General features: G+C 46.2%; 1 protein-coding gene across 2 annotated transcripts in view; it reads left to right on the top strand.

Moving 5' to 3' along the window:
- Nucleotides 1-1266: 1266 nt before the first annotated feature.
- The window catches only part of KAZN (kazrin, periplakin interacting protein), a 656366-nt gene continuing 643008 nt past the window's right edge, over nt 1267-14624 (top strand). The window contains exons 1-2 of one of the 2 annotated variants that reach the window (XM_006866368.1): nt 1267-1444; nt 1516-1759. In XM_006866368.1, coding sequence (XP_006866430.1) covers nt 1531-1759 — 229 coding nt within the window. In that variant the 5' untranslated portion in view covers nt 1267-1444; nt 1516-1530. Of the gene's footprint in view, nt 1760-14624 lie in introns of both variants that reach the window. The other variant, XM_006866367.1, reaches the window with a different exon arrangement.

The following is a 14624-nucleotide window of genomic DNA, read 5'->3' as shown; positions in this document are numbered from 1 at the left end:
GTTAGGACAGAGTAGAACTGCCCATACATAGGGTTTCCAAGGTTTTAAATTTTTATGTACGTACACTGTTTCCTCTGTCTCCTTTCAAGTGGATGGTAAGTTCGAACCACCACTTAGCGAGCACTTTAGCCTCTGCACCATCAGAGATAATAATAAATAAGAAAGCAATTTGGCTTTCAATAAATGTCTTGATTATGAAGAGTGGGCAGTCTCGACTTGCACATGTACCAGGATCAGGTTCAGGCCATGGCCTCTGCAGTGGGCTCTTGGCTGCCCTCACAAGGTTGAAGGAACTGTTACAGTGGTGCCTAGTCGCCCCCCAGTTGCCCTGGCTATTTTAAACTGTCCTATTTGCATGGAATGAAGCTCTCTATGGTAACCAGGCCTGGTGGCTGGAATCCAGGGCCCCAGTAAAAAATGCAAAGCGTGTGTGCGTTGTGAGAGGAAAGCTGGGAAGGTTTCATCAACTTTGAAGTTACTTCAGTTCTCCAGTGAGGAGGGAGTATCTGAGGAGGGTAATCTGAAGCAGCAGGCCTTGACCTGAAAACTCCAAGTCTGAGGAGGGTCGGGGAAGCCCACTGATACCTGGCAGACATCTCTCCTGTTCTCGTTCCTCTTGTGCCCAATGCTAGCCCTCTCCGCTAAGAAGTTAGGACCTGGCTCTGGGGGTATGCCGGGGGCGGGAGGCGGCGGAGGCCTTCCCTTCTGGCTCTTTCTCGGGGTGGGCAGCGCAGGTTGTGGGGAGATGGAGAGTGAGAGGCACTCGGGCACCCGCTTAGCTCCGGGTTGGCCTTTTGTCGCTGCATTTTAAAGAAATGGGCAAGCCCCAACTCCACTTTGGAGCTCGTGCAAGCTACTACCCTTCCCCAGATCGCCATCCCAGTTCCCTCCGGGATGCTTTTCCCGAGCACCCCTCTCCCCCTGCACCCACCTCTTTCACAACCCTAGCGCGGCGCGGGGCACTAGTTCGCCCGGGCGGGGGGCTGCCCCACCGCTCCAGGGAGGGGACCGAAAGCCGGCCTCTGGCCAATAGCCCCCCCAGCCTTTCCCAGGGCGCCATCCCGGCGCACTCCCGAACGCCGCCCAAAGCCCCTGCCTCCTGGGGGTGTGTCCCTGAAGTAGGGGGCGCGGGAGCCGGGGAGCGGCCGCGGCCCCCGGGCCAGGCCCCCTCCGGAGCGGGCGGTGAATGGTAGGCTCCAGGAAAGACTGTCTGGCTGTGCACCGCGGCGCGCTGTCCTCCTGCGAACAGCTCTCCCCGCTGGGGTCTCGGTGCTCGCTGCTCCTCCTCCTTCTCCTCTTCCTCCTCCTCCTCCTCCCCCCCGCCGCCTGGCTACTGCCGCCGCTCGGGCTGGAGGCGCCGCTGTCATTCCTGCGCCGGAGGAGCCGGCGCTGCCGGTGCCTGGGGGTCGGGGCGGGGGGGACGGGGCCGAGGGGAACCCAACAGGTAGAGCTGGGGAGCCCGGCCGCGCGCCCCCTGCGCGTGATGCAGCTCTTTGTCATCTCTCTCGCCCCCAGGCCAAAATCCTGAGCATGATGGAAGACAATAAGCAGCTCGCACTCCGCATCGATGGGGCGGTCCAGTCGGCCAGCCAGGAGGTGACCAACCTGCGAGCCGAACTCACGGCCACCAACCGGAGACTAGCGGAACTGAGCGGCGGCGGCGGCCCCGGGCCGGGCCCGGGCGCGGCGACCAGCGCCTTGGCGGCGGCTGCGGACTCAGCGGCAGCGAACATGGAGAACCAGCAGCTCGGCGCGCAAGGTAGGGACCGCCCGGCGCCCGGCGGAGGCAAGGCGGGCCAGAAGGACCCGGCTCTGAGGTGGCCGGGGACTCGGCGCCTCCCCCACCCCTTCCACCCCCCAGCTACGCCCGGGGGTGGAATCGCTTTGCGTTGAGGGTTGTAACCCTTTCCGCCCCACAACCGCTGGTGCCCTGCTGGGAGTTGCAGGCGGCTGTCATTAAAGACAACCCGAGAGGAGTGTGCACCCGTTCACGCGGCCAAACCGGCCCTGGGCGGCGTGAGCTAGGTGCAGCCGGCGGGTCCCTTCCCGCTGCAGAAAGTGCCTTTTAGCTGGCACGCAGCCTCCAGCTCCGTGGGCAAACTTTTCATGCATGGGCCCTGGCACCCACCTCCGACAGGGGTGAATGGTACAGCTCCCTCACCCCACCCCAGTTCCAGAGGTTTCCTTCTTGATCACCTTGCTTTGGAATGAGTATTGGTGACTTGGGCTCTGTGGCCAGGTTTTGGCTAGAGGATTGGACTGGTTTGCACTTTTTTCCACGGGTGCCAAATCCCATGTTTCAATTGCATCTGGACTGTGTTTTCAACCCCTTTGCGATCGAGTAGGCAATGGACTATATGGGTTCAACAGTAGATGCCCTGTTCAGCAGGGAGTTTCAATTTCCAGCAAATATAAACACTGTGTGCGCTTTCCAGGGGGAAATTTTAGAGCTCTAAGGGGTTTGTGATGGAATGACGGCTTTTCTGATGGGTTGCTGGGGATCCCTGCCAGAAGGGACCCTGCAATTTAGAGGGGGCGAAGACAAACAGCTGGTTTGTGTTGATCCTTGGAAGGGTTAATTAAGGGTGGCGGCACCTCTAAATGTCTTGTTTGGTTTTGTGACTTGGAAAGTCCAAGGATGGGAAGATTTTCCCCCCCGAATTGTCCCTTAAGAAATAGCATCACTGAAATTGTAAACTGCTGAAATCTAGAACACAACAGCAAAGAATCCCCACTTCCTGGTGGAGGGCCACTTGGATACACATATGTCACTTTATGAAGTGTGAGGTCCCAATTGCTCAGTGACTTAAAATGATTTTACGATTTCGGGGTTATTTCAAAAGCTTCTCTGAAGTGTTGTGAGACTGTGTTGTATTACTGCGTGGCCTCTAGATCAGTTCCTGTCTCCTCTTAGCCTTTCCTGGGGAAGGTGTGCTGGTTTAATCTGAGGTGTTAAACCTGAACATTCCCAGTTTCATGTTGCATTGGGAGTCCCATTAGAACTTGGTACTTCGGGAGTCTCTCAAAAGTCTTCAGAATGGATGAAGTCATTTGGTGCGGAGGTAGCGGTGATGTAACCAGAGGAAGGTGTTGTGATCCTGGTGTTTGCATCCTGTACAGTTTTCCTGGTTGGCATCTGCTGTCATGTCATTTATCCCATGCTATGTCATTGTGTGTGAAAGACTGTCCCCGGTAGCTGGCGAAAAAGAAAAGGTGGGGATGGGGTGTAGGGGTGGTGGAGAAGGTAGACCACAAAGTAATACTTGATCTGTTACAGGCAGGGAGTATTCTGACATGTAAAAAATTGCCCGGATTTGGCATTTTGGCAAGAATTAAAAGCCATGGGAAGGGGGACTGAACAATGCTGTTCTATTTCCCACCAGTCTGCCCCTTCCCTCAGCCAAGGAAAAGTTAAGTGGCTGTTTATCCGAGTCTGGCTGCAGACTTAGGAGGGCAGTGTAGAAATGGCATATGTACTCAACTTGGAGATAAAGATACTAAGGTGATGGTTTAAGTGTTGTAATGGAGCAGCAGAAGGCTACTCTTTTTTGTTGTTGCTTATCGCTCCCCCCCCCCACACACACAACAATAATGTACAGTACTGGGGGAATGGCTTTTGGCTCTTCTGATATCCCTCCATAAACCCAGCAATTCCATTTCCGTCTTAGTGGCTTGCCTCCCATGTCAGTAGCTGTCTGCGGGTGACAGAAGGAGAATGATCTTGCTTTTTCTTCTCTGTACCTTGGGATTCTTCAAAACCTTAGCTAGGAGGCATGTAATGATTTTACAACCCAAAAATAAAATGAAAATGTTTTAACCCAACTTTGTTGGCTCCCCATCCCTTGTAATTGATGCACAATTGAAACTGATGTGATATTTGAAAAACAAAACAAAACAAATTCCCTCACATCTGTATAAATTTAGTCTGGTCTCAGTCCCATACTTTGCATTTTTTAGCCTCTGTGAGTTTTATTGTTGATTTTTTTCCTTTTGTGGATCCCCCCTTGTGGGAGAAACAACTCTCTGTTAAAGTGGTCTGGTTGTTTCTTCCCTTATTGCTTTCATTTTCCTGAAGGGGAAGGCATTGGGTTCTTTTCAAGTTCCTTTGAAAGTGTGGTTGATTGGTTTCCTAGTGCCTCCAGGGAGGCTCCCCAAGCTCCCAAAGTCTCAGCCCTTGTAAGTATCTGTCTGTTGTTAATTTTGAGGCTATTGGTGTGATTCCACTGGCCCACCTCTTAAGAGTATTTATTGCTTTGTGTTATCACTCTCAAATCAAGGTTGTGAATGAAATGGATAGCTTTCAAAATGTAACTGAGTAAGTCATATTTTAACTGAAGGGCATTATGCACATATTAAATGCATGTTAATGTACCTTTAATAATATTAGCACAAATAGTTATGAGCAAGAGTTACCTTTTGCTCCTCCTGCCAAGAAAGTCTTAGATCCCAGTTCCAATTTTTTTTCTGAGTGTGTGTTTGTCTTTTAATTGCTTTAAATGAATGAAGCCAGCTCTTCAATCCATCATTGGGTGTTTTATTCCAGCAGTGATAATCTGGCAAGTAGGTAGGTTTATTCCACCTATGGAAGAAGAAAACTTGGGCTTTCTTAGAGGGTTAATGCAGTGTGTCATTTAAACAAAATATTAACTTGGTTGGTATCCTCTGTGAGCTGGCATGGTTGCTATGTGACAGAGTCTAGAGAGTGAACTGCTGAAAATCTGGGCTTTCGGCACTTTGTGAGATCTTCTTTCGGAATCTGTGTTGAAAGAACACTTGGCAGCCAGCCCATCTTCTCTCTCCCTGCTGCAAGTGAGTTGGATAATCCCGTAATGAGGGTTTTGGCATACAACGCCTAGGGCACCCGCACGGGGTGGTACATTTCACAACTCATGGGGCTGCCTCTGGGCCTGGTGAGGTCAAAACCACCTTTGACAGGTGGACAGAAGGAGGTTGGGAAAGAACCGAGCCAAGCGTTGATTCCAATTCGTAGTGGTGTTGGTAGCCAGAGAATCGGTTTGTTTAAAGTGACATTTCTAAGCTGTTTTCCTCGCCGTCACATCTCTGGGAAAATGTGCTTAAAAGTCTTGCTGTTTTTTGAGGAGGAAATATAGCAGTTTGTTTCCCTGAAAATGTTTTATCTGATGAATGACTAATATTAGATTCAATTGGTTGCTTTGCTTTGCATCAAATAAAACAATTAAGCACCATTGTACCCAATTTAAATAGGTGTTAACTATATATAACATACAATACTTATGCCCGGTAGGATATATGCCTACTGCCTTCCGTTTATTGTTGTGTATTTTTCAAAGATGAAATCACTGTATTTATATGAGTCTGCAAGTGTAGGTCCTAGTAGCATCTTTTTCTGCTTTTTAAAAACTTATACTGTGCTTGTGAGGATGGGGTTGGAGAATCGGGTCATAATCCAATACCTTTGTACATTTTCATAAATAGATGCACGGTTTTGGGGTTTCTTGTTTTTTTTTGTTTTTTTTTTTATCCCCTGGTGTTAAAATTGGCTGTTACTTAAGGTCTGACTGGTCTTATGTACCTTTGCTACAACACAGGAAGATCTCCAGTGAAGTATAAATTACCTTTGGAGTGAATTGAATGTGTGAACAGGCTGCGGAGATGCTAGAATACTGTTGCTTTGCAAAATAAATTCTGTCTTTTGGTATCCCCATCCCAATTTATCCTGCCTCTGTCCCAGTTTCCCTGAGTAGACTTTTATCTTTTTTGAGAAAGAACATTTGGAAATGGCAGAAAACATAGAAGAAAACGTGGCTGAATCTCTGGGGCCTTTGGTTGACTTGCCCCTCCCTAAGTTACTGAAGGAGCCCTGGTAGCGTAGTGGGTTACGTGTTGAGCTATTAACCACAAGGTCAGAAGTTCTAATCTATTAGTTGCTCCATGGCAGAAAGATGAAACTTTCTGCTCCAGGAAAGATCTACAGCCTCGCAAACCCTAGACAAGGGTCGCTATTGACTTGATGGGCATTCCACCAACACCAATTCTACCCATAAAGTAGCATGCCTTGGTTCTGCAGTCTTCTCAATGGGCTAAAAGAGACACTGTGTCATTTCCTAATCTGGTAGGTTGTTAGGAGATGGGGTTTCAAAAGTTCTTCCCGAAAATCACCGTGCCTGGCTGCAAAGAGATTACTTACAGTTCAGTGCAGTGTGGTTGAAATTAGTTATTGATTGACTATTATTTAATGTCTTTCAATTGTCTTTGGAAAATGCCTTCAGAAGACCCTATAAGTCAAGTGTCTGGTTCTGGTTTATTTCATGCTGCCAGTGTTTCCTGATTTACTGAGGTTTTTTCAAACCTTCATTAATGTTAATCCAAATCTAAGCTGGTCTGAGTTTTAGAATAGTATAAATAATAGTAGTCTAGTCAATTAATCCTTCCAAGATACCATGAGGTGCACTCTTCTATTCCTTTACTGAGTCCCCCCACTCCCCTAGCTCTGTAAGACAATTGGCACTTTTTAAGATTTCTGAGGGTTATAGTTTGTGAACTCCTGGCCAAAAGAGAGCTCATAGCCTTGAGTTTGGCCAGTGGGAATGCTCACTGAGATACTGCCTGCTAACCGTGCAAATCATATAAAACCCAGAAGGTAAAGCTTGGGGGTTTGGCCACACATTCCTGGGCTGTACATATACAGGGTCTCTGGAGTTGGAACCAACTCCATGGCACGTAACAACAATATATATATATATATATATATAAGCACTGGACTGCAAGGTCGGTTTAAACCACAAGATTAGTGGTTCAACTTCACTAGCAGCTCCTCGGAAACCCTGTATAAAGTCTCTATGAGTTGGAACCAACTCGACGGCATGTAACAACAACATATAGATGTACACGCTCAACCACAAGGTTGGTTTGAACCACAAGGTTGGCGGTTCAAACTCACCAGCTGCTCTTCAGAAACCCTGTACAGGGTTGTTATGGGTTGAAACTGACTCACTGGCACTTAACAACAGCAACAAACATGTTTTGCTGTTAAGTGCCATAGTTCTGACTCATAGTGATCCTGTCTAGGTATTTCCAAGGAGTAGCTGATGGGGTTGAACTGCTGACCCTGTGGTTAGCAGTCCAGTGTTTACTGTACAGTGCCACTTCAGGACTCCATATGGGTATTTAAGGAACGTGAAATCACATGAATCTTTTTTAGTTCTTTTCTAGGAATGGTAGTCCTTGGTTTCATAGCCCTCTCCGTCTCTCCTCCCTACATCTGGCCAAAAACAAAATTCATTCCGCCTGCTGAGACAAGAACATGGATATTTAAGTGATCTTGTAAATACAAATCCATTCGTTCTATTTGGGCTTGATATTAGGGCAATGAACACATGGAATGACAGAAAATGCCATCCTCAACAGCCATCACAGGTTGAGGAAAAGAAGGCAGTGGGAGGGCTGCCCACTGAGGCATCTGGTGACAGATTGTACCTGACGATTCACAGCATCCGTGAGCCCTGCTGTCCCATGCCACCATCTTCTGCTCCCCTGCCATCTTGGCTATGAGGATGCTGGAAGAGGACCAGGGAAATGGATACCTTTTTCCTTCCCATGTGAATGAACGAGACCAGAACATTCTTGCTTGTTTTATGAAACCTCAGATGTAAGTGGTAGAGCCCAGGTTGTGCTCTGTGGGCATTTCTATTTCCCCCTTGGAATTCTAAGCTCTTAGAAATATGAAAGGAGCTGAACATAGCTTTAATGAGTTTGGCAAGTACAACTGTTTGAGCAGGTGGCTTCTGTGTGGTGGGAAATCATTGGTTCTAAATTTGTTCTGGTGCCTTTGTTGACTTGGCTGTGCCAGACCTCGAGGTCAGACTTCTGAAAGGCCCTTGTCCCCTTCACTCTCTGATGAATTGAGACCCTATATGGGAGAGTGTGGATGGAGCTTGTAATAGGCAGTTCCGCCAACAAAGCGGCTGCCCAAGATCTCTGTGCCTCTCTTCTGCAGGGTATTCAGGCTGGCAGGATGGAGAGGATTGGGGGGAGGAGATGGCTGCCCAGCCCCCAGCCCCCTTATGTATATCCATCCCAGTAGGTGCCGTGGTACCTTTGTGGGGAGGCAGGGCCATCCATTCCTAATATTGTCTTAGCTCTATGGATTGTTTGAAGCAATGGGAATCATTAAATGCCCAGTGCCCTTTAAAGGAGCTCTGGTAGCGTAGTGGTTACGAATTGGTCTGCGAACCACAAGGTCAGCAGTTTGAAACTACCAGCGGTTCTGTGGGAGAAAGATGAGGCTATCTGCTCCTGTAAAGATTTACAGCCTCGGAAACCCTGTTCAGGGTCACTATGGGTTGGAAGCGACTCGACGGCACTTAACAACAGCAACAACCCTTTAAAGAAGGTGTGTCCAGAATTAATATTTTATTCTCACCATTTAGGATCTCATGGTTCTTGGGTACATCCCAAGACACGGGTGTGTTGTGGGACCATCCTGTTTATTTGTTTGTTTTTGTGGGGGATGATAATGATAGGCTTATGCAGGATTGAATGAGAATTCATTTAGATACCTTAGTCAAAAATTTTATATAACTAATGCTGAAGGAGCTCTGGTAGCGTAGTGGTTACGAATCGAGCTGCGAACCTTAAGGCCAGCAGTTCGAAACTACCAGCCGTTCCACTGGAGAAAGATGAGACTTTCTGCTCCCGTAAAGATTTATAGCCTCGGAAACCCTGTACAGGGTGGCTATGGGTTGGAACTGACTCGAAGGCACTTAACAACAACAACAACAATGCTAATGGTAATGATGGAGTCCTGTTGTGGCACTGTGGGTTAATGCGCCAGATTGCAAAGCTGTTTGAACTGCGAGGTCAGTGGTTCAAGCTCACCAGCTGCTCCTAGGAAGCCCTATACAGGGTTGCTGTGGGTCAGAATCGACACGACAGCACTTAACAACAACAATAACAATGGTAATGACTGACATTGACCAAGTACTTACAACATGTCAGCGATTATGCCAAGGGCTTAACAGGCCGGATTGGATCCTGAGTCTGATGTAGCAACTATGAGTATTATCCACATTTTCCAAAAGAGGAAACTGGGATTTACAGAAGTTAAATTAAACCGACTCCACGGCACATCAGCACCACCACCAAAGACACCTTAATAACGACTACAATGATGATGAAGATAGCAAGTATGGGCATAGGTACCAGGAGCTGCTCTAAGTGTTTGTCTGTACTAATGCATTCAATTCGTGCTTGAGTCTTCCGAATGACTTCCAAGGCAGGTATCCTTATTGTACCCTTTTTACATATGAGAAAACTGAGACACCCAGATGATCATGTGTTTTGCCAAAGGGCAGATAACCATTAAGTGACCAAGTTAGGCTACAAAACCAGGCAGCTTGGTTCTAGAGTCTCTGTTGTTACTCACTCCATATTGATATTCAGGAGATCCTCTACTGGCATGGGACCCAGCCAGGAATTCAAACTTGGTGTCTATGTAAATTCATGTGCCCTTCCCTCTCCTGTCTTCAATATCGGAAATACCCTTGGGTCTGTTACGCTAGAAAGGCTGAAGGAACAGTAGCCTTGTCGCCTTTTCTGATGCAAGTTTCCCTAGACTGATGTTACTGGTGATGATAAGACGTTATAATTAAAAATTGTTGTTGTCAGGTGCCATCAAGTCGGAACTGACTCATAGTGACCTTATGTACAGCAGAACAAAACATTGCCCCATCCTGGGCCAACCTCACTATTGTTGCCACGCTTGAGTCCATCGATGCTGCCATTTGGCCAATCCATCTCATTGGGGGTCTTCCTCTTTTCCTCTGACCCTCCACCTTACCAAACATGATATTCTTCTCCAGTGACTGGTCCCTCCTGACAATACGTCTGAAGTATGAGAGACGAAGTTTGGCCATCTTGGCCTCTAGGGAGCACTCTGTCTGCACTTCCTCCAACATAGATCTGTTGGTTCTTTTGGCAGCCCATGGCACTTTCAATATTCTCCTCCAACACCATAACTCAAAGGCATTAATTCTTCTATGGTCTTCCTTATTCACTGTCCAGCTTCTGCATGCATATGAGGTTCTTGAAAATACTAGTGTTGATAGATAACTTTAATTGAATATTTCCTTACTATGTTCCAAACCCTTTATCTGTGTTGTTAAGAGTCATCAACTTGGTTCAGACTCATAGCAACCTATAGGGTTTTCAAGTAGCAGCTGGTAGGTTTGAACCACTGACTCTGTGGTTAGCAGTCCAGTGCTGATCCTACAGTGCCACCACACCAGGGCCTTTCAGCTCCCTTATGAGGTAAGTACTGTGTTTGTTGTTTGAAATATGAAGGAATTGAGGCGCAGAAAGGTTATGTGACTTGCCCAGGGTCATTTATCTAACAAATGGCATGGCCAGTGTGTAAATATACGGAAAGGTAATACCTAGTGTAACGCTGTAAAATCAGCACTGGACTGGTAATCACAAGACTGGCAGTTCAAACCCACCAGCCGCTGCTAGGAAACCCTATACAGGGTTGCTATGAGTCAGATTCAACTCTACAGCACTTAACAACAACAACGACATGACAGCAGTGACCCCAGAGGTTGCCTTCTGTCTTGATCAGGATGTTATCTAGCTTTGCATAGTATGTCTCGTGTCTGACCAAGAAATTCTTTTGGCTCTGAAGTTGGTACTGTGGCAGTTATAATTAGGATTTGTGTACCAGACACTAACCTCAGCCATCGTAAATCCTCAGAGCTCCACTGTAAAAGATGGGCTTTGTCCCTGGTGGAGGCTTGGTAACCAGGATGGACTTAAGCTGGCCAGAGTTAAGAGAGCAGCTCTGAGCATGGGCGAGTCTCATTCAGGTGTGAGAATCTCTCCTTCCTCCGCCTCATTGTTGGGCTTTAGCTAGAGACAGCCACAGAGAGGATCTGAGCTTCCTTTTTGTTCCATATGAAATTGTGTCCTAGTAGTGTAGTGGTTACAAATCGGGCTGTTAATCTCACGGTCAGCAGTTCGAAACTACCAGCTGTTCCATGGGAGAAAGATGTGGCTTTCTGCTCCTGTAAAGACTTATAGCCTCGGAAACCCTGTACAGGGTCACTATGAGTCAGAACTGACGCCACGGCACATAACAACAACAACAACAAACTCCAAAAAAAATTATTATTTTTTAAATTCATGTCTTTAATATAAAGGAGTCCTGGTGTAGCACTGTGGGCTAATGCGTCAGACTGCAAAGTTGTTTGAACCACAAGGTTGGTGGTTCAAGCTCACCATCTGCTCCTTGGAAACCCTATACAGGGTCACTATGGAAACGCTATGGGTTAGAATTGACTCAATGACACTTTAGTACAACAACATATTAATGTCTTAACCCTTAATACCTGTGAACATGACCTTGTTTGGATATAGGGTTTCGGCCTGGAGTAGGGTGCGTCATAACCCAGTTTGAATGGTGTCCTTATATAAAGAAAAGAGGCGGAGAGTCAAGGAAGATGGCCATGTGACAAGGGAAGTGTCAGGCCAGGAATGTCTGGGCTTCCAGAGTGAGGAGAGACAAGGAGGGCTCTTTCCCTAAACTCTTCGGAGAGAAGTGATACCTGAGTATGGACTACTGGCCTCCAGAATTGTGAGACAGTAGATTTATTTTCTTACTGTGTTGTTGTTGTTGTTAAGTGCCGTCGAGTCAGTCCTGATCCATAGCGACCCTGTAAAGGGTTTTCGAGGCTGTAAGTCTTTATGGGAGCAGAAAACCTCATCTTTCTCCCATGGAACCGCTGGTACTATCAAACTGCTGACTCTGAGGTTAGCAGCCCAACTCATAACTACTTTGCTACCAGAGCTCCTTCTTTTCTTATTATAAGCCACACAATATGTGGCTTATAATAAGCTGCCCCAGGAAACAAATGCACATGCTACAAAAATCCTCACCACTGGACCAATAAACGACATCCATATCAATGGAGAAAAGATTGAAGTTGTCGAAGACTTCGTTTTGCTCAGATCCTCCATCAACACTCATTGTCACAACAGTCAAGAAATCAAATGACCTAACAAAAACAACAACAACAAAGTGGAGGGTCAGTGACGAAGAAGTTGTTGTTGTTATTGTAGGAGCCATTGAGTAGATACTGACTCATAGCGACCTTATGCACATCAGAACGAAACACTGCCCAATCCTGGGCCAACCTCATGCTTGAACCCATTGATGCTGCCACTTTGCCAATCCATCTCGCTGGAGATCTTCCTCTTTTTTTCTCTGGCCTTCAACCTTACCAAACATGATATCCTTCTCCAGTGACTGCTCCCTCCTGACAATATGTCCGAAGTATGAGAGACAAAGTTTGGCCATCCTGGCCTCCAAGAAGCACTCTGGCTGCACTTCTTCCAACACAGATCTGTTGGTTCTTTTGGCAGCCCATGGCACTTTCAACATTCTCCTCCAACACCATAACTCAAAGGCATCAATTCTTCTACGGTCTTCCTTATTCACTATCCAGCTTTCGCATGCATATGAGGTTATTGAAAATACTATTGAAAAAGAAGTAGACCCTCCCCCCACCCCCAATGAGATTGATTGGCACAATGGCAGCATCAATGGGCTCAAGTGTAGCAATGATTGTGAGGTTGGCACCAGACGGGCAGTGTTTTGTTCTGTTGTGCATAGGGTCTCAATGAGTCCCTGTCTACTCAATTGCATCTAATAACAACAACAACATTTGGGAAAGGGTATGGGACCCTGGCGCTTCTTAGTAGAGGCTGACTCATTCTTTAAAAAGAGATGTTCCAGGATTGGAAGTGGGGAGCTGGAGAGACTTTTGAGACCATCCAAGATTCTAGGAGTAACAATAGCATTTATTGAGCCTTCACTTGGTACCAGCTCTTGTGTAATGTCACTTGTAATAAACACTTGAATGACATTTAGCTGTTGTTATCACCTCTGTTCTGTAGATAAAGGAATCGAGGCTTTGGAAGGCTACGTAGCTTTTCCATAGTCTATAAATTGGTCCTCTGGTAAGTAGAAGAGCAGGATGTTAGAACACAAGTAACTTAGCTCTAGAGCTTGCCCATGTCACTAGCACAAGGACACTGAGATGACAGAGCAAGCCTGTTCTACTCTGTCACACGGGGAGCTATGAATTGAAAATTGACTTCCGTGTACCCACAAGAAGACGAAGAAGACAGGTGTAATTGGGAAAGAGACAAGGAAGTGACACCTGTACAAGGCTTCACAGATGCCTCACAGTGATGGTGTGTGATATAAGCTTGCTGGAAATGACATTGATTTGGCCACTACAGGTGAAAACTTACCACAGTAGATAAGTTAAAACTATAACTTTTTGGATAGGTTGAGATTGGACACCATGAGTAAAGTTGCTGGCCAGGACCATCTCTTCAGGGAAGGATCGTTTCTTTTCTTTTTTTTTTTTTTTCATTGATTGCCATTGTGGTCAGTTTCCTTTTTACTGGATTTACATAGCAACACATTGAAAACATTTCCAGTATTTTTGAATAGTCTCTTATAACATTACATTTACATTAACTTTCTTTGGCCTGTACTGTAAAACACTATACTAATTTCTTATTGCTAGAAATAGAAGACAGAAGAAAATGATCTATTACAAATACTGCTCTAATGAAAAGTCCTATCCGGAAATCTTGGCAAACTTCTTTGATTATGGCTCCAGGATAAATTCTTTCCATATATATTTTAAAAGTTTTTATTGTGAACTGAATTGACAGTTTACATGGGAGAACATCGGCTTTACACCATCGTTTCATTGCAATGATAACAATCTCCTCTGTGCATCATCATTCAACAGTATTTGCTTCCATTCCCAGTTGTTGTTGTTTTGAGGGGGTGGGAGATGTACACAGAAATACTCAGGAATTTATTATAATTTAAACAATCAAAGGGTACATTCCGCAAGCTTGCCTCCTGGCCTCCAGCACCCAGTCCTCTCTTTCCATGAGCCTAGAGTCCTCTCAGCTGCTCATTCTCCATGTCCCCATCTCTGCCTCCATCTCTGGTGTTGCTGCTTCTCTGGATAAGGTCCTGCATTCCGCTTGTGCTCTTCTCCCTTGATGGTCCTAGGGTCCTCTGTTTCTGGACTGTAGGATTAACTACTCCCCCGTTTTTATTACAAAACTTCTACCTTTACAGTTGTGACAGTCACAATTAGTCATGATAACAATTACTCACTATTGAATCATAAGAATCTTATCCCCATCTCTTTTCACCAGATCCGTCCAGACAAGGTGACAATTATTTATTCAGTGGGGACTCTACCTTCCCCCCTAGACTCTTGAACTAAACTCCCTCTTGAAAACTTGTAAGCCAGTCACTTTGTGCCTTTATTGCCCCCTCATTTTAGGTAGCCAAGTCTAAGTTGCCCGACCCTATCTACCCTGTATATAGAGGGGATAAGATTGATACTTGATGTGAAGACTCGTTGCCTCTCAGTTGGTATTTCGAGCACTACATCCATAAGTATAGGTCAAGTTCATCAAATTGTAGCAATTTACATTCGTTTCCTTTATCAAAAATTGTTGTTGTTTTTTATCTTCTTCTAGTCAAGTTCTGATCATCCAGCCATCGAGGTTAGGTCAGGGAAGGATCATTTCTTAAGGAGACAGAAGATGAG

Source organism: Chrysochloris asiatica, unplaced genomic scaffold (genome assembly GCF_000296735.1).
Source record: "Chrysochloris asiatica unplaced genomic scaffold, ChrAsi1.0 scaffold00090, whole genome shotgun sequence".
Taxonomy (NCBI): Eukaryota; Metazoa; Chordata; class Mammalia; order Afrosoricida; family Chrysochloridae; genus Chrysochloris; species Chrysochloris asiatica.
This window is presented reverse-complemented; position numbering and strand designations above follow the sequence as displayed.